The sequence below is a fragment of the Seriola dumerili genome, unplaced genomic scaffold, assembly GCF_002260705.1.
Source record: "Seriola dumerili isolate Sdu_G_001 unplaced genomic scaffold, Sdu_1.0 BDQW01000110.1, whole genome shotgun sequence".
In the NCBI taxonomy this organism is placed as follows: domain Eukaryota; kingdom Metazoa; phylum Chordata; class Actinopteri; order Carangiformes; family Carangidae; genus Seriola; species Seriola dumerili.
In genome coordinates, this window is record NW_019174365.1 from 12,409,009 (window position 1) to 12,433,459 (window position 24,451).

Here is a 24,451-nt window from a genome sequence, read left to right on the forward strand (position 1 = left end):
ATTTCAGTTACTGTCTGTCCCGTCTCTGATCTCATCTGTAAGAATTGCCCTGTTTCCTCTGACCCGTCCTCTGTCTCCTCTGTCTCCTCTGTCTCCTCTGTCTCCTCTGTCTCCTCTTCCTCCTTCACCTCTTCATCTTTCTGGTCTGCATTTTTCTCCTCTTGCTCCTTCTCCTCTTTCTCCTCTTGTTCCTTCTCCTCCTCCTATTTCTCCTCTTGCTCTTCCTCCTCTTACTCAAACACCTCTTCCTCAATTTCTTTTTCCAAAATTGTCCTCCATTGTTGTGCACACAAGAGCAAACCTGACTTGTAATTATGGTGATCAAGCTGTGATTTCTGTGTGATCTGACTGTTTACATGTGTTTTCACATATGCATTCTGAGTTCAGGTGATTGCTAATTGAGCGTGGTGTTTCAGTGGCAGTGTTTAGCAATTAACACACAAAGGCTTTTAGTTATGAATGATGTGTGATGAGAAGTGTGTTTTGCAAAACACTGTGTGTAGTATTTTTGCAAAATGTGTAAGGTCGAGAATGTGCGTATAGTTGTGCCAGGCTGACATTTTGCGTATGTACCTTGTGTATCAAGTTTCAAAATCTGTGTATTATTTTTAATTTTAGTGTGTAAGCAATCCTAAAAAACTGTAACTGATACAACAGTACCTGCCACAATCTACGGGCAATTATTTGTTAACATACAGTGATAGTCAGAGTGTAAATACACGTTAACAGTAACAATTTGAAAACACGTTATTTACATAAACATTTGTGTGTACATATGTGTGAACCTGTGGAAACTCTTTGCCAACTCCAGGTCTTTACTTTCAACTCTTTAATCACAGATGTGACAAACTGTGTGTGATGATGAGGAAGAGGAAACACTGTGAGAGCGTACAATTATTTATCACAATTATTTCTGACACAATTGGAATTTGAGGGTGTGTGTATCATCAGTAACACGTTAGGTAACATATTACTGACGTGTTCTTAAGTTCATGATCACGTGTTCTGTATGAATAGATTCCTTCTCATCACCTTTTTGTGTTTCTGGGACTTGTTGTCCAACCAGTTCTTCATACCACACATGGCACACACACACACACACATGCACACCATACACACGCACACACACACGCGCACACACATACTTAGAGAGGTAAACTCCACTCCTGTATGATCAGTTTACAGGCAGACTGCTCAAGTTTCCCTAGTGGTTTTCACAGAAATGCTCAAAAAGATTCACTGGAACAACATCTGGTATAAATCTGATATATTCTTGTATGAATCCGGTATATAAAGTTAATTTTGTCTTACAGTAATCATGTATGATATATTGTAACATACATGAAACGTAATATGTTCAGCTCCACTTCGTCCTGCTAAAATGCTCCCTACATGTTGATGAATTGTTAATAACAATTAATAATAATAGGCAACTGTAGCATTTTGCTGATAATAGTTTTGAATTTTAATTCATTTTGAATGGTGCATGTAATGCTGAAGGAAACTGAAAATGAAACTCATTTGATGTCTTTACTTTTAATCCTTCTTACTTCATTTTAGACAGTTTATCAAAATCAAATTTGTTCATTTTTCTTTAGTGGATGTTGTATCTTTAATCTCATTTTAACTGGATATTGTGTTTGCTCTCTTGCTGTTGTGTGACACTTGTCTTTGTGAGTTTCCAGCTTCTCCCAGATGTTGATCTAGCCTTAGCCTAAATCCAGATTAAATCTGATTTAATTATGGTTCTCAATCTGGATTGAACTCAGTGTAAATCTGGTCTAAACCCTGAGTGAATCTGGTCTGAATAATGTGATGAGTAGACATAAGAGGAACTGCTGTTTCTCATCATTTTGCCTTCACCTGAAACTAATTTAATCAGTTAAAGTGATCAAACAGTGCTAATGTGTGTGTAAACAGATGGGTGATCAGAGGGAGAAGGAGGAGGAGGAAGAGGAGGAGTAGAAGGAGGAGCTAAGTATAAATGCTGCTGCTCCCTTCAGTCGAGTTCAGAAACTCAACAATCTCTTAAGTTTTATTGTATTAAGTTTGTTTCCTGTTGACCTGCTGAACAACAACAACATGCTCCAACGGTGAGTTCACAGTCAATGATTCACTTTGTTCAACTGTCTGAGTCTCACTGAGATTTTATTTCAAATGACTGAGGTAAGAACATTTCTTCTACGTCACAGCTGCAGGTCGACAACTCTCTGCTCACTGTCACATTATCACTAATTACTGTAATCAGGTAATTAACCAAGGTTTGAACATTCTGTACTGTGAAGACCTGATGTTTTTAAGTCACATACTTCCAGAGAAAAGATCTGTTTTTTTTCTCATGTGATTCAGAATTAGACTTTATGATCAACACATGATGAACTGACTTATTAATTTAAACAACATGAAACTATATGTCTTTGATAACTGAAGTGAGACTGATGATGTTTCCTTTGAATCCAGGACTGACATGAGTATGCAGGTTTATTTGTTGGCTTGTCTCTGTGTGTCTGGTCTGAATAAATCCTGCAGAAGGACTCCAGTGTTTCAGGATAAAGCAGCAGTCTTCTCTGGTTTTTCACCCGACACTCGACTCTCATTATGAACCTTAAAGCTTTTCAGTCTCTGTGAGGATCTGAGCCGCTTTTCTCTCGCAGCTCATTTCTCTCTATACGTTGGAAAAGAACAGACGCTTTGTTTTTTTTTCTGTGGCGGAAACACAAAGAAACAGTCATTTAACCCTTAAGGCTGAAGACTGGTTTCACCCACCTGCCACTCAACACACCTGACATCCATCACTACCTTTGTCACTTTATTCTTTTGTTCACGTTCTCACATTCTTGTCTTTATCTGACATATTTGACATTCATTTTCTATTTTTATTCTTTATTTTACATTCTTTATTTTTTTTCTTTGTTTTTTATTCTTTACATTTTCATTTTCTGTTCTTTCATTTACATTCTTTACTGTTCTTCTGTTTATGTTCCTTGTGGGTTCTCTATGTTCTTTATGGTATATTCTTTACATTGGTCACTTTAGTTCTGTTGTCGAAGAGAGAAAACTTTGACTCACTGTCTGTGGTGGTGTTTGTTTACACAATGGATGTTTACTTTGAATTTAATATTTATATTTTGTGGTGTGTGCTATCAGTTTACACTGAGGAGATTTTTAAATCTTTGTCAAAAGTTTTGTCCTCCTCAATTCCTGTATGACATCATGCAAAACACCATGCAAACAAGCTGCAGTCAAATCAACTCATTCAATTTGAATTTAAAACTAATGTGTGCGCACGTGTGCGCGTGTGTGTGTGTGTGTGTTACAGGTGTGCAGTGTTGCTGCTTGTGGCACTTGCTGCTGTTTCTCTGGCAGCTCCAGTCCCAGGTAAGCAGGAAATCAGAAGTGATCAATAACAGAAGAACTCTTCACACACCTGTTTAGTGACGTAGATGTGTAGGAGCACTCTGTCAAATATGTAACCAATCCCCTCGTCCCACATAAATACACGTGGAATGTATTGATTGGTCATCGGTTCCCAGCCCCTCCAATTTAAGATGGCTCCTCATTGTTGATAACCTTCATCATGATGAAGGTCCAGTGCTGAAACTATGCAAATAAATTATTTATTACATGTCAGTCTGTTTGTGGGATTTTTTAATTGCTACTAAAGATTTATGGTAAAAATATCATCATTGTTAACTTAAAATCAGTTATAGATCATTATGATTTCTTTATTGTCTGTTGGCAATCACAATCAATCACTAATGTATGATTTATTGAGTCTTATGTATGCAGGTGTGCAGAGGTTTTATTGAACAGTGTTACTCAGATGTTATGACATAAACTTGAATTCATAACAGCTATAAAACAGAAATTTAAAATGATAAAGTTAGTAAATGATGAGTGAGGACCTCCGGATCTGACCTCTTTTTGTAAAACGTTTGGTAAGATGAAGTGTATCTTATCAATTTATTACTACTGATTATATTTTATTAATCACATCATAAGGTTAGAAATGATTACCTGGTTACCTGAAGAATAATTAATAATTGCCATGTGTATATTTATTTGAATTGACTATACATTTACAATAAATAAAACTATAACGAGGAAGCTTCTATATATCTGTTAACTTGGTTCATGTAAACTTGTGAATAATAGAGAACTTTTTAAGGCTCACGTTATAATTATCTTTAGAATGTCGTGACTGCAGCAGTTTGAATATCAATACATCAATAACTAATCTAACATTATTGACACGAGCACACACACCCGCAGGTTGGTGATATTGCAGTCATGTGACTGAGGTTGACCACTCAGTTCAATGAATGTTAGTCAACATCATCTGATGTTGTCATGTTTAGATCATTCATTCAATCAAGTATCACATCAATCTTCCTCTGGGGGAGACGATGTAGACGCGATGATGTAGAGATGAAACGATGTAGAGACGAAGCGATGTCAAGACAAAATGATGTAGAGACAAAACAATGTAAAGACGATGTAGAGATGATGTAAAAACAATATAGAGATGATGCAGGGACAAGATGATGTAGAGACGAAACGATGTAGAGATGAAATGATGTAAAGACGATGTAGAAACGATGTAGAGACGAGACGATGTAGAGACGATGTAGAGACGAGACGATGTAGAGACGATGTAGAGACGAGACGATGATATAGAGATGATGTAGAGACGATGTAGAGACGATGTAGAGACGAGACGGTGATATAGAGATGATGTAGAGACGATGTAGAGACGAGACGGTGTAGAGACGATGTAGAGACGAGATGATGATATAGAGACGATGTAGAGACGAGACGATGATATAGAGACGATGTAGAGACGAGACGATGATATAGAGACGATGTAGAGACGAGACGATGATATAGAGACGATGTAGAGACGAGACGATGATATAGAGACGATGTAGAGACGAGACGATGATATAGAGACGATGTAGAGACGAGACGATGATATAGAGACGATGTAGAGACGAGACGATGATATAGAGACGATGTAGAGACGAGACGATGATATAGAGACGATGTAGAGACGAGACGATGATATAGAGACGATGTAGAGACGAGACGATGATATAGAGACGATGTAGAGACGAGACGATGATATAGAGACGATGTAGAGACGAGACGATGATATAGAGACGATGTAGAGACGAGACGATGATATAGAGACGATGTAGAGACGAGACGATGATATAGAGACGATGTAGAGACGAGACGATGATATAGAGACGATGTAGAGACGAGACGATGATATAGAGACGATGTAGAGACGAGACGATGATATAGAGACGATGTAGAGACGAGACGATGATATAGAGATGATGTAGAGACGAGACGATGTAGAGACGGTGTGGAGACGAGACGGTGTAGAAACGAGACGATGATATAGAGATGATATAGAGACGATGTAGATACGAGACGATGTAGAGACAATTTCTGACTCTGTGATCTTGTGTTTTCTTGTGTTACAGAGGGAACAACAGATGAAGGTAAATATCAACTTTAAATTTCTTAGTAAATTAACCTTTAAGTTGCATAAACAACAGCAGCCAATCAGAGCGCAGCAGATTTAGTAGGTGAGACTTACAGTATACAGTGTTCATAGCGTCCTCTAGAGGCTGCAGTTGTCATCCCAGATGCGGTTCACTGTTGATTTAGTGTCAGTCTCTGAAAATGAACTGTGAGAAAAACGTTTGTGTTTACTGTTCTGATTCAGACAGAAGTGCACCACTGCTGGCTCACCTTAATGGTAACACACACACACACACACACACACACACATACTAATACAGAAACACACAAAAAAACTGACCAACATTAATATACAGACACTCAAACTTAAACAAACACATAAACACATACACACGTAAACACACACATACTGATTGCTCAGGTTCAAGCAACTTTTTGATTTATTATTAGTGCTACGGGTGCTCAGCTCCGAGGCACTCCTCTACAGCTAGAATAGCATCTATTAATATTCCTATATGCCAAATTTTGGCGCGTAACTCGTCCCGCAGCTTTGAGAAAACCCTGGTAATATATACATCAAAACGTGCGTCTTGATCCCGAAAGAGGTGCTATGACTTTTGGTGTTAAAATTCCAATTTTTCCCAAAGTTATTCCCAAAATACTGGGAATAATAATGCATTAGGAATGCATTGGAGTATTCATTAAAAACCCACAAAATTTCAGCTTTTTTCTACAAAATTTCACCTTTTTTCTGAGTCACCCAGCTCTCTCATACCTGCACGTAGAAATGTGATTCAAACGGTGGAAAACTTCTGCTCTCTCCAAAACACAACAACTGTTTTTACATAACATGTAAACTTTTCAAACTATGAGCACTCAAAGGAGGAGTGCAAATCACTTTTTCTTCAAAGTTAGAGTGACAGCGTCAGTTGGCTAGAGTGCGTGAAGCAGTAAAAAATAATTATAATTTCTGCAAGAAAGTGTCTTTTTTGACATATTTTTAAAATCTAATGTCAGTTACTGTTACAGGTCTATTATACACTGGTAACACATTTTGTACCGTCTGGGGTTCCTCGCGTCCAAAAAAGGACACACAAAGAAAATGCTATAAAATCATCATATATCAATATTTTTTTCTGCTTTTTTTTGCATACATCTCTTAAACCACTTCAGTTCTGCTCAAACCTACCAAATGTTTATTAGTTTTCAGGATTTTAACCCTTTAAATGCCGGTTTGAAGACATGTTGCCTCTTGTTTTATTAAAAAAAACAACACAGAATATGAGATATTTCCCACATAATACATGACGGGGGGATGTGACATTGTTATATATCAGAGTCTTTTATATCAAGACATTTCTCAAAACCAGAATATGATCAGGGTGGCTTTTGAACACTGGAAATAAGTAATGTACTCATCCCGGCAGTAGCCCCCGTGGCACTCAAAATTTCCCTGGAATTTTCTAGTTATTATTATTATTATTAGTAGTAGTAGTAGTAGTAGTAGTAGTAGTAGTAGTAGTAGTAGTAGTAGTAGTAGTAGTAGTAATTATTCACTTCTGTTTTGGCTCAAATTGCTGTGAGTTGGAATGAGCTAGAAAGAATTTGGCTCAGTAACTGGACATGATGTGCATGAGCCCAATCGAACAGATGGTGGCGCTGTAGTTAAGACTCCTCTCCTGAACACACACACACAGTTTTGTTCAAACTGGGGAACTAGTGGCAGAACGTTGTAGTGATGAAACGAGTGTGTCAGTCCTTGAGTGAAAACACCTGAGTGACTGTGCTCTGAGCCAACTGAGCTGCTTCATTCTGTTTGGAATCAGAGTCACACAGTTACATTTAATTTGTCATAACTGTTGTAGGAGGAACTACAGGTGAACCTGTGACTGTAAAGCCAGGTAACAACACTACACACACTGTATACACACTGTTTACACATTATACACACAACACACTAAATGCACACATTTATTTGTCTACACAGATCCTACTGACAGCCTCGACTCTGTTGAACAAACTGAAGGTAACTTATCTATGTACTCACCTGTCTGTCTGTGACCTGTCTGTTATCTGTCTGTCTGTTACCTGTATGTTACCTGTCTGTCTGTTACCTGTATATTACCTGTCTGTCTGTTACCTGTATGTTAAACCTGTCTGTCTGTTACCTGTATGTTACCTGTCTGTCTGTTACCTGTATGTTACCTGTCTGTCTGTTACCTGTATGTTACCTGTCTGTCTGTTACCTGCCCTTTACCTGTCTATTGACCTATCTGTTACCTGTCTGTTACCTGTCTGTCTGTTACCTGTATGTTACCTGTCTGTTACCTGTCTGTCTGTTACCTGCCCTTTACCTGTCTATTGACCTGTCTGTTACCTGTCTGTGTGTTTCAGCTCCCTCACAATCAGATGAGACAACTGAATCACCAGGTTAGTGTTTGATGTGGTTAATTCAGTAAATGTGAATTTAATTATAATCCAGTTTAAACTGAACAAGCACCAAATTCTCATTTCTATCTTTTCATTTAAGACTTCACAACAGAGGAAACAGACAACAATAGTGGTGAGAAGAACATTTCAGTCTTTGGTATCCAGACTCTGACACAGACCATACATGGACGGGTTACTGACCTGGCCAATTAAGGAAAGGCCCAGGGCCCAAGCAGTCAGGGGCCTTCTCGGCCCCAAGACTCAGAACCTCCACATAGAGACTCACAATCTCCACATAGAGACTTAGAACCTCCACATATAGACTCACAACCTCCACATATAAACTCACAACCTCCACATAGAGACTCACAACCTCCACATATAGACTCAGAACCTCCACATATAGACTCACAACCTCCACATAGAGACTCAGAACCTCCACATAGAGACTCACAACCTCCACATAGAGACTCACAACCTCCACATATAGACTTTCTCAGCTTCTATACTGTTGCTTTTGTTACTACTGCACATTTGGCATGATGTGCGTGACACATCATCATCATTATTGCATCACTATACATTTATTTATTGCCACAGATGATTCTGACAGCATCGACTCTGCTGAAGAGACTGAAGGTAAACTGTCTGTCTGTTTCTGCCTGCCTTTCTGCCTGCCTGCCTGCCTGCCTGCCTGTCTGTCTGTCTGTCTGTCTGTCTGTCTGTCTGTCTGTCTGTCTGTCTGTCTGTCTGTCTGTCTGTCTGTCTGTCTGTCTGTCTGTCTGTCTGTCTGTCTGTCTGTCTGTCTGTCTGTCTGTCTGTCTGTCTGTCTGTCTGTCTGTCTGTCTGTCTGTCTGTCTGTCTGTCTGTCTGTCTGTTGGTCTGTCTGGTGTCCAGATTTCCTTCTTCCTTTTTTGTCTTGCCCTTTTTTGTTTAATGTTAATGATGTCACAGCTTATTTCACCTGTACTTAAAACAAACAGCAGAGTGAGACTGGGAGGAAACAAACTCCAAACCCAAGAGAGAATGAGGAAGTTAAACTCCTTAAACATACAAGGAAACATGTTTCTGTTCAGTGCTGGGCTGAAGGTGTAGAATGTAGAATGTTTGAGTTTCATAGATTGACAGCCTGATATGTTAAAGTAATTTACTTCCTTTGATTCTGGTAACTGTCACTCCATTTTCTGGGAGAATAACTACAGGAAACAGTCAGTCAGTATACACTATACAGTAAAAGTGTTTACCCGTCATACATTTACAAAGTGATGAACAAAAGGTGAGAGGAGTCAGAAGAAAACATGATTGTTCCAGTGATGTAAGGCAGTAAGAGAACCAACAGCTTGATCTGTCATGGTGATGTGAACATTATGTAATAGGCCGTGATTGTTCTGTGTCAGGGTCATGTGACTGTGTGTCAGGGTCATGTGACTGGTGATATTTCATGTTGTCAAACTTCTGCAATAATTTCTAATTGAAGTTAGAAATTATTGCATGAGCTACTGCATCACTCTCATTAAATTGCTGTTGTGTCTCTGCAGAAGTAAACACGAAGGAGTCTGACGCAGAGCTCATTAAAACTGGTAAACACACTAAATATCCATCCAGCTGAGAACAAGGACAATCAGAAGAGAACAGAGGAAACAGAACACTGTTCTCATTAGTACACAGTGACATCACAAGTTCAACAGTCAGAGAAACAGATTTATTTTCCAGAAAAACTGAATCATGAAACATTGATCTGATACTAATGAGCCAAAAACACAGAGACAGAATATACTCATAGTACTACTACCTATACTACAACTACTACTACTGATACCACAACTACTTCTACTGATACTACAACTACCACTACTCTTACTACTGTAATCGCAGTTGCTACTCCTAATACTACTAACACTATTGTTACTGCCATGGCTTGTGCTACTACACAATACAACACAAACAACTCAAGTACACAACGCTGAATCATATGTCAGGTATCATGTAACGTTGTTTCATGTGTAAACAGACATAATGTATGTGTTATGACATCATAGAATATCCGACACACATCACAATACATTCTTAGACATTATGTTGATTTGTTTCCACAGTTACTACTAATGATGTCAACTCTGCCGAACCATCACAAGGTAATCTGTCAGTTCACCTGTCTGTCTGTTGGTCTGTCTGTTCACCTGTCTCAAAAAACAGCAGAGTGAGACTAAGAGGAAACAAACTCAGACCAAACCCCAGAAAGAATGAGGAAGGTCATTCACAAAACATGTTTCTGCTTCTCTGTTTCAGCTCCTTTGGATTCAGTTGAGACAACTGACGCACAAGGTCAGTGTTTGTTGTTTAAATCTGATGTGTTTGAAATCAAAGACATACATCTAGAATACTTACATCTCTCTAATGATAACATTATGAGGAGAACAGCGAGAGAACCTGCAGTCCCTCTTCAGTTTATTACCTTTCAGCCCTCAAAATGAACTCAGAGCGATCAGTCAACATTTTTTTTACATATGTGAACAGTCCACATGAATTACCCCTCTGAAGTGAACCAAACTAAGACCAGGTGGTTTAAGTTCAGTCCAAAGCAGTATTAACCCTTTAATAATAAATAAAATGGCCTTCCAGAACCAGTTGTTCACGAGAGTCAGCCAAAGGTCGTAGTGTTTTCACCCTGATGATTTGATCAAACACATGCATGTTTGTCTTTGGTACAGTGTGTATGAAATTTACATTATCTTATAGCCAGTCATATGCAAAATATATCTTGCATCAATCATCCTGTGATTCAGCGCAGTAATTGGCTCATTGACACAAGCCTCTGTGATCAATACCTTAGACCTACCTGGATAAAGACTGGGCCACAGACTCACCATGATAACAAATAATAACAGATACCTGTGCAATATCTTTAATCCTCAGAAACTGAGGACACTGCAGCCGAGGTAGAGACTGACAGCACCACCACTGGTGAAGACAGTGATGTTGACTCAACTGAAAACTCAAACGCTGATACTGAGGTTGAAACTGACAGTGACACTGACAGTGATACTGACACAGAGGTTGAGGATGAGGATGAGCCTGAGGTGACCCCAGTAGACCAGGAAGATAACAAGAGCCTTGACGTCAGCGTTAGTACAGAGGAGTTAGAGGAAGGGGAGGAGGTGAGTGAGAGGCCAACAGAGGAGGAGGGAGATGAAACAGAAGATACTGATGTGTCAGAGGAGGGAGAAGCAGCGGAGGAAGAGCAGGAGGCAGACAAAGGGATTGATGACAGCATGTCCGAGGACGATGAGGGCAGTGACGCCCTGAGTGAAGCTGACAGTGACGATGACGACAGTGAAGCAGACAGCAACACTGACAGTGACGGTAGTGACGTCGACAGCAACACTGACAGTGACGGTAGTGACATAGACAGCAACACTGACAGTGAGGCTGACGGTGACGATGACGGTAGTGACGTAGACAGCAACACTGACAGTGAGGCTGACGATGACGATGACGATAGGGACGTAGACAGCAACGCTGACAGTGACGCTGACGATGACGATAGGGACGTAGACAGCAACACTGACAGTGACGCTGACGGTGAAGCTGACAGTAGTGACGTAGACATTAACACTGACAGTGGCAGTGAGTCCAACAATCAGAACAGCAGTGACATGGTGGAATCTGATGTTACTGAGGAAGAGGAGGAGGAGGAGGTGAATGAGGACAATTCTTCAAAGTTGGATACTGAGGACCCAGAAACTTCAGACTCCACTGAAGGTAAACTGCAACTGATGATGGACAGAATACCAGCATTGATCAAGAAAGATGTCAGACTTCATGAATTCTTTGTTATTATAAAGTATTCAGGAATCAGTTTCATTTCAGTTTGAAGAATCCAAACACAATGAAATGTTTGTCTCAATAACCAAGCTGAGGAATGTTCATGTTGTTTCTCGTTGCAGCAACATCTGCTGACCAACCAGACCAACCTGATGACTCCACGCCCGCCACCACAGAGGGTAAAGGTCACACGCTACTGTGACATCACACTGTCTCTCAGCCAATCACAGTTCAGTTTAGTTGAAGCTTTCAGAAACAAATTCAGCATTACAGTATTTCAGTTTAATTCTGTGTCAATCGATGGTCGAAATTTAGATGCAGGACTGGATTCAGTGAAATCCACCAAACCCCAGCAGCTAAAGAGCTTGTTTAATGGATGAGACTGAAGCATGCTGTTGTAGAGGGGCAATCATTCTGCAGTTTATTTCCTCTTTTATGAACCAGAATAACTTTTTAAATCTCTGTTTTCTCCCTTAGCTTTGGTTTAGACGCTCAGCATCTGAACTGTGGAAGCTCAGTGACTCCAGGTATCATCACACACTTTCATGCCTGATGGAGACAAACCTTTCAACTTTAATACATGACTGCAATGTCCATTTCTATGTAGATGATACAGTTTCATATGCCCCAGGCTCTGACTCATCTTTAGTCTGCCTCTGATTTTTTCCAGTGATCACAATGATCACTCTCACACATGCAAAAGCACATTGACAACAGACCCATCGGTCGGATGGGCTAAAAACAACAACATAAACCTATATATTTGCATATAAAGAGTGGAAATGAGATCCAATCACAAGTGATCACTCGTCCAGGTTCCTTGTTGATTGTGGTTATCATGTGTTATATTTGTTTGCTGACTGTCTGATTGTAAATGTGACCTGTTACCTCTCTTAACAAAGAGATTTCAGTCTCAGGGATGATCTGATCAAACTGTTCAGACAAGATTCAGGTGGCCCTAGTGAAAACTAAAGAGAAACCAGAAACTCAACATCAGTCTGACTGTAGTTTTTAAACGTTTCCTCCTGTACTGTGTTCAGGTGAACTGGTGTGGAATATTAATGTGAACAAGCTAACATTCAACATGAGTTTGTCCAACATCACTGACTGTTTGAGTTTTTAATGAGCTGAGGACTCACACGTGAACAGCCATAAATCATTATAACTATAGTCTGAGGGGAGGTTGGGGACATGATCATCACAGATACTGAGTTCAGTTTTCAAGTCACATGTCTTTGTGTTTTCTCCCATCAGAGCCAAGCCCACCACACAGTGGAATACAGTCGCCATGACAACAACAACAACAATAACAACAAGCTAAACTACAACTAAACTTCAGCCTTCAACCCTCTGTTGTCTTTGTTCCTTCGCTCATTTGTGATTGCTTGTCTATGTTTTTCAGACTCTGGTTGCTTTAGTGATAAAAATGCATAAGAAATCTATCTTTCACCAATCAACTGTTTGCTTCTCTGCAGTGATGCTGTGCTTTAACCAGTCTCACTCTTTGCTTGTCCGTCTGTCTTCAGTCTAATGCAGAAACATTAAAAAGCTGCTGATCTCAGATGTGCTCTTTGTGCACATGCAGTCCATCGTTTACTTTACAAACATTAATTACTGTTTTTAAAACAAAGATGTCAGAGACAAATGATTGTCTGTACACAGAGGAACTGCTAATAAAGTTTGAACTTTCCGAAACTCAGAGTTCAGATACAGAGTCTTTATTTTAGAGCTGAACAGCTTCAGCCTCACATATTTCAGATATTGCAGTGCTGTAAAATACAATTTTATCAGAACTGTTTTAATTCAAACCCTGTAGAAAGGGAATATGTCTGGTTCTTCTACAGAACACCGGAGAATATTTAAAACGAGACTGGAGACTCTTGACAGACCACTGCACAGCGAGGGTCATGTGGCCAGTGGGAACAGCTGAGATTGTTGGTACGCCAGCTCTCTGCTATGAAGGATTCTGTAGAAGAGGTGACAGTTTAACCCCACGTTTATCCAGGTCTCAGTTTATGTGTGTGTGTGTGTGTGTGTGTGTGTGTGTGTGTGTGTGTGTGTGTGTGTGTGTGTGTGTGTGTGTGTGTGTGTGTTTGTTCCAACTTAGACATATTTTATATCATTCCAGCTGTTTTACTATATTGTCTTTGTTCATCATCTGTTTATTCAGCAGCCTCCATTGAGGAGTTAGTTAGGAGGAGCTGTTAACGAAGACATTAGTAAACACTGAGATCTGATTACAGCTGTATTAATATATGTTAGAGACCATTTATTACACCTTTATAAACTGATTATACACATCAGTAAATTGGTTATTATGTCTTTATAAGCTGATCATACACATCAATAAACACATGATTACAGACACGTATATATACACATACACAGACATGGGTGAGAGTATGTTGAATCAAAAAAATCACATGAACAGATTTGACAAAAAGGAAGTGATGTCATGTGATCTATTGTGTTACATGTGTTTCTGTTAAACAGTCTTTCAAATTGTACAACACATTTTCAGTTTGTGTTCACCCCTTCTATTAAAATGCTTTTATTTTTTAGTTTGTGAACCTCCTTCCTTGCAAACATGCTTCAAATATTTGATGGAAGCAACGTTTTATGTGTTTTATACATTATTTGTGCTGTATTATAATCTTAATTGTAGGTCAGTGGATATTTATGGTTTTGTTTGCATTTTCCCATATTCCTGCAGCAGAGATAATGTATGGAACAATAAGTGATAAGCACTCGGGCAGTGGAATGTGTCCAGAACATGATTCGAATAAAAACTCATCAAACTCACAGTACGTGTGTAGTCTTTGAGAAAACACTGTTTTCTGAACAGATAAAAGTGGTCAGCTGGCGGTGAGACCTCCCGCAATGTATCAGTCTGTAATCGCATGATTATGTCTCTACTATAACACCTGACCAGAACAGGAAGCAACTTCAAGTACCACCTGATGAAGGTGAGGAAGCTGAAAATGTTGAATTCCAGCTACACAAAAGAACAATACTGGCGTAAAAAGCATCAGAAAACTACAATACATCAGATTCAGTTTGATTTTTAGTTTAATTATTAGTTCAGCGGCAGTGGTGGGTGGTGCTGCATGGTGTGACTTTACCTGGTATTAATGAGTTTCAAAGACACCACCTCCCTTTTCTGGAAAAAAGATAACACAGAGAACTGGTCAAACCAGATTCCTCAAAGTTCGAGTTTTCCAGTCACCTACAGCTCATCCTCATTCTTCTGCTCCAGCAATGTTGATTACGTTGTGTTCACACCTTGCAACATATTCATAACACTGCTCACAACACTGTTCACAACACTGTTCACAACACTGTCCACAACACTGTCAACAATATTGTTCACAACAATGTTCATAACAGTGTCCACAACACTGTTCACAACACTGTCCACAATATTGTTCACAACAATGTTCATAACAGTGTTCACAACACTGTTCACAATATTGTTCACAACACTGTTCACAACAATGTTCACAACAATGTTCATAACACTGTTCACAACAATGTTCACAACAATGTTCACAACACTGTTCACAACACTTTCCACAATATTGTTCACAACAATGTTCACAACAGTGTCCACAACACTGTTCACAACACTGTTCACAACACTGTTCACAACATTGTTCACAACACTGTTCACAACATTGTTCACAACAATGTTCATAACACTGTTCACAACATTGTTCACAACAATGTTCATAACAGTGTCCACAACATTGTTCACAACACTGTTCACAACACAACACTGTTCACAACACTGTTCACAACACTGTTCACAACATTGTTCACAACAATGTTCACAACAGTGTTCACAACACTGTTCACAACACTGTTCACAACACTGTTCACAACACTGTTCACAACACTGTTCACAACATTGTTCACAACAATGTTCATAACAGTGTCCACAACACTGTTCACAACACTGTTCACAACACTGTTCACAACACTGTTCACAACACTGTTCACAACACTGTTCACAACACTGTTCACAACACTGTTCACAACACTGTTCACAACACTGTTCACAACACTGTTCACAACACTGTTCACAACACTGTTCACAACACTGTTCACAACACTGTTCACAACACTGTTCACAACACTGTTCACAACACTGTTCACAACACTGTTCACAACAATGTTCACAACACTGTTCACAACATTGTTCACAACAATGTTCATAACAGTGTCCACAACATTGTTCACAACACTGTTCACAACACAACACTGTTCACAACATTGTTCACAACACTGTTCACAACACAACACTGTTCACAACACTGTTCACAACACTGTTCACAACACAACACTGTTCACAACACTGTTCACAACACTGTTCACAACACAACACTGTTCACAACACTGTTCACAACACTGTTCACAACAATGTTCAATGTATCTTTTTTCATCAGTTATTCATCATGCAGACCAACATTTTCACACCTGTGCTGCACCTGTTGGTAATGTATTTGTAATATATTCATGTAAAGGACTGTCAGGCCTCTGGCTGTGGACGTTCAGACCAGGGCAGATCACCTGAAGCAGATTACAGGTGTGTTGGAGGGTAAGGAGTCAGATTACCTGGTGCTGCAGGTTGGTGGTGTGGAAGACTGAGTCCAAAGATGGAGCAGATGAAGTTTCTCTGACATGATGAATGAAAACTGACCTGCAGGTCCTCAGAGGTTAACTGACTCACACACTCACACACACACACCAACAAAGAAGAAACAGAGACATAGGGAAGGGGGGCTACTTCCTGCCAGATAAACAGTGTTTGTTTCAAAAAGACTCCTTATTGGTTAATGGGGTCGTGACCGAGGCCAATGGTAGGGGGTAAATCAGTGGAGCCTGACACAACTGTAGTGTGTGTGTATGTGTGTGTGTGTGTGTGTGTGTGTGTGTGTGTGTGTGTGTGTGTGTGTGTGTGTGTGTGTGTGTGTGTGTGTGTTTGTGCACACGTAATTTGTGTGATGAAAAATAAAACCTTTATTTACCTTTACCTGAGACACACACACCTTATTAGTGATGGGAGACGTATTCAGATGTTGTTGTTCAGTAGCATCAGACAGCCATGGCCCTCATCTCTAGCTGTGTATGGCCCTCAGACACTTAAACGTTTCCCTGGATCTGCTCATAAATTACTTTGAGGTCTGTTAAAAACTCTTTATTATCTTCATTTATCTTCTATCTTCTATTATCTTCACTTCACAAGCTTATCCGCTGTTGTTTAAAAATACAACAGTGTGAGTCCTCTGGTTGGAGACTACACTGTAAACCCTCTCCACAGGTTTCATGAATATTTATTAGTATTTATTTAATGTCTGTGGAGTTTTTCCTCTGTGTTTCTGGAGTTTCTGGAGTCTCACTGGGTTCATGTTACCTGACTGTCCCACAGCTCTCGGTTACAGTCGGACATCAGGATCACAGGTCTAGGTGATCTCCAGTCATTCAGAACCAAGCTGGACCAGACTATACCTTAAAGTGCCCTTAATTCCTCTTCTGGACCTGATCCCAGAGTCAAGCTTGGCTCCAGCTTGGTTCTGGTTTCAGGATGTCCTGCTGCAGATGGATGCAGACTCATGTTCTGCCCTGATTCCCACAGAAAGCAGGAACTCACTTCAAAATAAAAGCAAAGAAGGTCACTGGCTGTTCTAGCATGTAAGACTGAAAGGACAATCTGATGTAAACAATCTGTTATACACAATCTGATGTGCACAGTCTGTTATCCAGACTTTCAGAGGTGTTGGTGGTTTTGATTCTAAAACACTGTGGTTCAGAAAAGATGGTGGTTTTGGTTCAATACTGAGAAAGTCAACATGTCCTGTCAGTATTTAATGCCCATCACTGTTTGGTGTCAGGAGGTGACAATGGAGAAAAAATAAAACATACTGACAGTGAGCATTTTGTGACCATGTTTGTTTAACTTCAGTCATTCTGTTGATAGAAATGTTTCGAGGTGGTTTTACATTTCTCTGATGTAAACCCTGGAGGAGGTGCAGACTGAGGATGATCTAGTAATAAACCTGTTGCTCCTTTTTACTTTGTCCACCAGGGGGAGTTGTTTATATTATTGATTTTACAATGACAGATTTGTTTTCTTTTGAGATAAGAAACAAATAATAATTAATGAGGCAGTACAATCACTGGCTCTTCTCCTGTAATAATATATGTTAAAATGCGATGAGAGGAGGAGGAGAAGAAGGAGGTGTAGGGAGAAGAAGAAGAGGAAGAGGAGGAAGAGGAAGAGATGGAGGTTCTGGGTGTAGTTCAGAGGAAAGCTGGCAGATCTGTGTCTCTGTAATGATGCCTCCTCTCTATACATCCTCTCGCTGACACAGTGTGAGAGAGTAAAGTTCACTGAGGTGAAGCAAACTTTTCTTTCTCATCATGAAACTGAATCAGCTTCAGGTTCGTTTCAGGTTGTCACTGTGGACTTCCTGCTGTTCGCTAATCTGTCGTGGGTGAGTCAATGTTGAGAGGTTCAAGAGTTGAACAGATTGTAAACATGAAGCATGACCGTGTATTTATTTCATTCATTGGTTCATATGTCAGTGTTGAGACAGAGAAATGACACAAAGTACAGATCAGATCAGCTGTCACTGCCATGTATATATCAATATCAATAATTGGTTTGTTGTCTATTGATATGTGCATGTTATACAACATTATTTTATACTTTACATGCTGCATGTTTATGCATTTGTTGATGTATTTAACATTTGGGTGGTGCATATTACAGTTTTTATGAATTGCTAAAACACTAAATTCCATTGTCTGAACCAAATTCTCAGTGACCTGAACCCATTTATTGAGTCAATCACTGTTTTGGTAAAACCAAAAACAACTTTCACCAAGTTAAACACAAGTTTCAGATTTCATTTCACCCCGCAAAACTCTAAACTAACTCACTAAAACACAATTTGTACTGTGATGCACTCATGATGCATAATGGCAACCACAGGTGGCAGAAGTTAAATATAATGACAACACAGGTGTTATAGTTTACATACAACAACTAAAAACTAAAAACACACTCTAATGATATAATGAAACCAATATAGCCTACTGTAAACCTACATGCTCTGGACACTGTTTTTGATTCTATTATGTTGTGTGTAATGAATTCTGTGCTTGATTTTGAGCACAGAGGTGAGGTGATTGAAGAGTCAGATTTGGTGAATGTAGTTTGACAACAGGATTTTGTGTTTGCAGTTTTGAGAAAAGCATGGCAGGTTTCAAGAAATGTGGTTCAGCAATTGTGAAAAACTGTAACATTTGGGTGGTCTATAGTAACTTTACAGGTCTCTCCAGGATTCTTGTCTTTAGCTGCGAAATCTCATGTTTCTGTGGAACAATACGAGTCTGTTTTAACCAAGAAGTTAATTACACCTGAAACCTGAGGAGGAGACAGAGGAGAGGAGAGGAGAGGAGAGGAGAGGAGAGGAGAGGAGAAGAGGAGTTTTAACATTGTTCTAAAGTACTTAGAGCTGTACAGTGTAGATACAGTTGTGTTATTCATACTGAGGAATATTTAAACTCTTTGTGTGTGTGTGTGTGTGTGTGTGTGTGTGTGTGTGTGTGCGCTCCCAGTTGATGATGTCAGTGAGCCAGTGCTCAAGTCAACATATGAAGAGGCGGGTCTGGTCATGACTTCCACTGCAGAAGGTATCATCTGTTTGATGTCAGCTCTTGTTCTAGTACGAAGCCTTGTATTGATCCCATTTGCTACAAGTTACTGCATTACAAGTGAAAACACTTCCATTAACAATTCCCTTAACAATTTCAAATTAAGAGCCCTTGTATGAGGTACTTATTTATAGTCAGTGTATCACCTGCCGTAAATTTGAGTCAGCAGGCTAGAGTCTGGAGAAGCAGAAGGAGGACATCACAGGAGCTGAGTGATGTGCTATTGCGGATGGGGACCGGAAAAAAATATTTTAGCCACTTAAAAAATGTCCACCTGAAAACCAGTATGAGTTTAGTGTACAGTATATTTAGCATATTTTCATTGCTTAATCATCAAACATCACTCAGCTCCTGTGACGTCCTTCTGCTGCTTCTCCAGACTGGAGCCTGCTGACTCAGCTCTACTGCAGGTGACACTGACTACAGATAAGTACCTCATGCAACCCCCTTCAACACACATACACCCACAATGACTGAAACAGGACAGTTGTACTTTAGACAGGTCACCTGTCCAGGTAAACCCTGCCCCTCCCCCAGTGAATGCTGAGATACACCTGCACAGGATACATGCTACAGAGGACACATGATGGATGGAAGTAACAGTTACACAACTACTACCCAGAAGTAGTTAGTAGTAGTATTTCTTTGGTTTTGGGTATAGCAGTAGATGCAGTAGCAGTAGTAATATTTGCTGTAGTTTGTATTAATGTTTGTAGTATCTTCAGCAGTAGTATGAGCAGCCACTCCCCTCCCTCAGTGTGTATAAATATGAGTGTTTGAGGGAGGAGCAGCAACTCTTCAGCTGCTTCTCTTTAGTTTAACAGGAGAACTCAGACAGCAGCATGCTGCCACCGTGAGTACTACTACTACTACTATTACTACTACTTGTACTGCTAATACTACTATTAACTATACTACAAATACTGCTCTTACTACTAATTATACTGCTAATACTTCTATTACTACGAAGTATACTGCTTATACTGTTGTTACTAGGGTTACTGCTACTACATTATTATTACTATTGTAGGTTATACTGTGTTGTATGTGAATGTTTTCTGAATTTAATGATATAATACTTTGTACTGTTGTCGTAATGTAACAGTACTGTAATACTCTGTACTGCTATAGTAATATAATAGTACTGCAATAAACTGTACTACTAACAGTATTGTTATACTCTGTACTGCTCTAGTAATATAACAGTACTGTACTATGTTTTAAGTATCAGTGGTACTGCAGTAGTACATCAGTGGTACTGCAGTAGTACCACAGTAGTACAGTAGTACTGTAGTAGTGCTGTAATATTATATTATATAAATATGATATAATTCTATATAATTCTGAGGTGTCTGTTGTTGTGACTTTGTGTTTCATCCTGATTGGATGCACATTTTGATTGACAGGCTGTTCATCCAGTCAGTGTTCAGCTTCATTTTCATACATTAGTACTGTTGTCAGCTCAATCCTTGTATCTCCAGAATGTCAACAGCTGTGTTTGACCACTGGAGATATGAGGTTTTACTCTTCTGTTGGCTGATCAGAAGTAATTCATATTGATTATATTGACTGGTATTGATTAGTATTGACTAATATTTGCATCCCCTGTAACTGATTGGTGTTGTTCATTGTTGACTGCTGCTGATCTGTGCTGACTGGTATTGATATTGATAAATACTATTATTGACTGTCATTCTGTTGTATTGATGGTTTTGGCTGGTACTGATAGTCATTGATGAGGATTGATTTATACTGACTGTTACTAATTAGCAGTATTTCTTGGTATATAAGGAACTGACCATTGTGGACTGATGTACAGCATTTCAGTAGTGATAGTTATTGATCAGTATAGATCGGCATTGATTACTGAAGTAATCTCTATCACATCAGAAACCTGTTGATAGTGTGGATGGTCGTCTTTCTGGCAACAACTGTCTCTACGGCTCCTGTGGAAGGTAAGAATACACACACATATACAGTATATATTACAGTATATATATAGACACAACACACATGAATTGAATGGGAAAGCGTTGATTTTCTTTACATTTTATAATTTAATTTCACTTTATTTTTTATGCTTTCCAGAGAAGGAGAGGGAGGAGGTGGAGGTGGAGGCCACAGAGGAGGGGGAGGGGGAGCTGTCAGAGGAGGAAGAGGGTAGGCCTGAGTGTGTGTGAGAAACTGGCTTTTATTTTGAAAAGGCTGCTTCCTGTCAGTGTCTATACATTCAAGTATAAACTCTGAATGAGTGCTTCTACTCTTGACGAATAAAACTGAATCAATGAAAACTTGCTTTCAAATTAATCAATGTGGTCCATTGATTTATTGATTGGTAGAACTAATTTGAAAACACAAACTGAACTTGACTTTACTTAATCTGTTGTGACTCAGCTTGATTCAACTCTACTTGACCCAACCCAACTTGTCTCAACCTTACAGGACTCGACTCGACTTGTGCCCAACCTGGCGACACAGACGAAATTCTGTATCAGGCAGTATAGTTTGGAGAGATTGGGGTTTCACCATTCAAAAAGTGATCCAATCACAAACTGAGTTATTGAATAAAATGTGACAGGACACACCCAACACGAGCACCTTTGAAACATTAGAATTAGGAATAAGAAATGCGTTTATTTGGCAGCTGTTTGATCAGGTCATGTGATGAAGGTTGTTGGTGTCTGTGGCTTATATGATTTAGTCATTCACATCACTCTGAAACCATGGTGATTAGTGATCAGTAATTAGCTCTAATTTTCTCATATCACTGCTATGCATATGACACCCAACTATATCCGTCATTCACGCCAGACGACCCCACGGTCTCTGCGCAGATCTCGGCCTGTCTCTCTGACATATCCGTAAGACTGAACTCCGCCCAACCAGTCTCTCCATCATGAAATCAATATCAAAATTGCCTCTTCATCTCTTACCCCAATCAAGGTCACAAGAAATCTGGGTGTCATGTTTGATGACCAGCTATCCTTCTATGACTATGTTGCATCTGTCTCCTGGTCCAACATCAGAAAAAACAAACCGTACCTGACTCAGTACATCACCCAGCTCTTGGTCCAGACCATGGTTATCTCTCACTCGGACTACTGCAATGCCCTTCTAGCAGGCCTCCCTTCATGCACAGTGAAACCCTTAAAGATGGGCCAAAATGCAGCAGCCCGTCTGGTCTTTGATCAGCCTACAAGGGCACATGTCACTCCGCCACTCGTCGACCTACACTGGCTACCCATGGCCACCCAAATCAAATTCATGTTACTAATGCTGCCTTCAGAGGGACATCTGGGTCTGCACCATCTACTTCAACTCAATCATACATCCTTCTCAGCCACTGTGTTCATCCAAGGAATGTTTTCTGGCTCTGCTATCCCTGAACACAAGATGAACACTAGAGTTCTGGTCTGTGGCCCCGATGGTAGAACAGGCTACTAAATGCTATCAGAGAAAAGGCATCTTTCTGTATCTTCAAGAACATCTTGAAGACTCATCTCTTCAGAGAGCACCTCCTCTCCTAGCACCTCTAACACCCTAGGTCTCCCTCTGCACTGAAGCTTTAGTTATTGACCTTTGAGTTAAGATTAGACTACATACAACTGTGGACACCATGGACACCTAGTTGTTTTCATTTATACTCTGGTGGACGCCCTCTTTACGTGTGCAATAGATCAACGTCTACGAATTCTGTGCATGCGCACCTCAAATCAGAACAAAATTACAACATCCATGCAATAGAAGAAGAGATGCTTTGTGTGCTGTCCATCTTCTGTCTAAGATTAATCCTTGGTGGGCTCCTCACAGCCTCTCTTCAAATTCAGTGTCCATGTTTGTTTTCCAGCTCATGCGTCATCCGCACCAGAGCCTCATGTGCACCCTTCAATGAAGAAAAATCTGAAAATCAGTGAACTGTAGCTGGTGTGTCTGAGTCAGCTCAGTATAGCTTTTATGTTTGTGTCATGCAATTAAAAAAATAATCTTGGTGATGAATGAATCTAAATCAATCTCATATATGAATATTTGCTGTGAGAAACAAGTTAAATAGTCCATCAAAAAATATATTTACAAAGGTAAACATACACTTCCATCAGAGAATCTGTCCCTGTCGAGTTGATGCTTCATTCTGTTGTTTCATATATAAAGTTTTCAGCTGGGTGGGAAAACTTTCTGTAGTTTCTCCATAAATGTTTGGCCACACTGAGAGCAGCACATAAAATACATGATGGTCATTTCTTTGCAGTATTTGATCCATGAGTCTTTCCTGTTGGAAAGATGTGTTTCAGCACCAGATCAAGTGCTGATTCCTCGTCTGTCCTTATTAGTAATTTTTGACTGTCATGGTACAGGAGCATCTGAATGATCTTTTCTTTTGCAAAGTGAATCCATTTTCATTTCCTCATGACCAAACAGCCGAGCAAGAGCGAGAGTACTTACAGGCCTGACACAGGTAGATGACATCCCACATAGGCTAGAGTGCAATTAATCTTAATTATTTTTTTTCTAATGCATTATTTTTCTACGATGAACTAATTATAGTTAAAATTGTTATTTTAACAACCCTGGTTTATATACAAATACAAACACCATGACAGTGAGCCTTTGTTCATCCTCATGATCCATAAAAACATGCTGATGGCAGCTGATGCTACTCTGTAAAGTTAGTTAGCTTTAACAGGAGTGTGGCTGTGTTTTTATCCATTCTGATGAACGTAGCTGCTGCCTCATTCAGTTATGAAGAACAATGAACTGAATTATCAACATTATCATGGATCTGGGTGAAAAATCCAAAAAGTATGTTTTAGTATTAGTTTAATAAATGTTTGATAACCGTGAAGACAGCAGTTTTATAGTAAATCACATTTCACATAAATTGCACATTTTCATGTCATAATTATTGTTCATATTTACAAACACGTGTTTATTTATTGGTGCAATGTGACATAAGGACACATTGACACAACAACATGTAGCTACAACA

General features: G+C 39.5%; 1 protein-coding gene across 1 annotated transcript; it reads left to right on the forward strand.

Moving 5' to 3' along the window:
- The first annotated feature begins 2,016 nt into the window (after positions 1-2,016).
- On the forward strand, positions 2,017-13,447 carry LOC111223541 (clumping factor A-like). Its single transcript, XM_022747732.1, has 16 exons — positions 2,017-2,093; positions 3,320-3,378; positions 5,493-5,510; positions 5,738-5,770; positions 7,359-7,394; positions 7,481-7,519; positions 7,888-7,923; positions 8,024-8,056; positions 8,524-8,562; positions 9,462-9,503; positions 10,020-10,058; positions 10,213-10,248; positions 10,840-11,685; positions 11,871-11,927; positions 12,226-12,275; positions 13,003-13,447. Exons 1-15 carry the CDS (start codon positions 2,083-2,085, stop codon positions 12,234-12,236), a joined length of 1,335 nt encoding a protein of 444 aa, XP_022603453.1. The 5' UTR covers positions 2,017-2,082; the 3' UTR covers positions 12,237-12,275; positions 13,003-13,447.
- Positions 13,448-24,451: the final 11,004 nt, after the last annotated feature.

What these genes read in the sequence shown, in the direction of transcription:
- LOC111223541 (XM_022747732.1), top strand. An exon ending in ACTGCTGGCTCACCTTAATG is followed by an intron (nt 5,771 to 7,358) that starts GTAACACACACA and finishes TAACTGTTGTAG; the next exon opens with GAGGAACTACAGGTGAACCT. An exon ending in TGAGACAACTGACGCACAAG is followed by an intron (nt 10,249 to 10,839) that starts GTCAGTGTTTGT and finishes TTTAATCCTCAG; the next exon opens with AAACTGAGGACACTGCAGCC.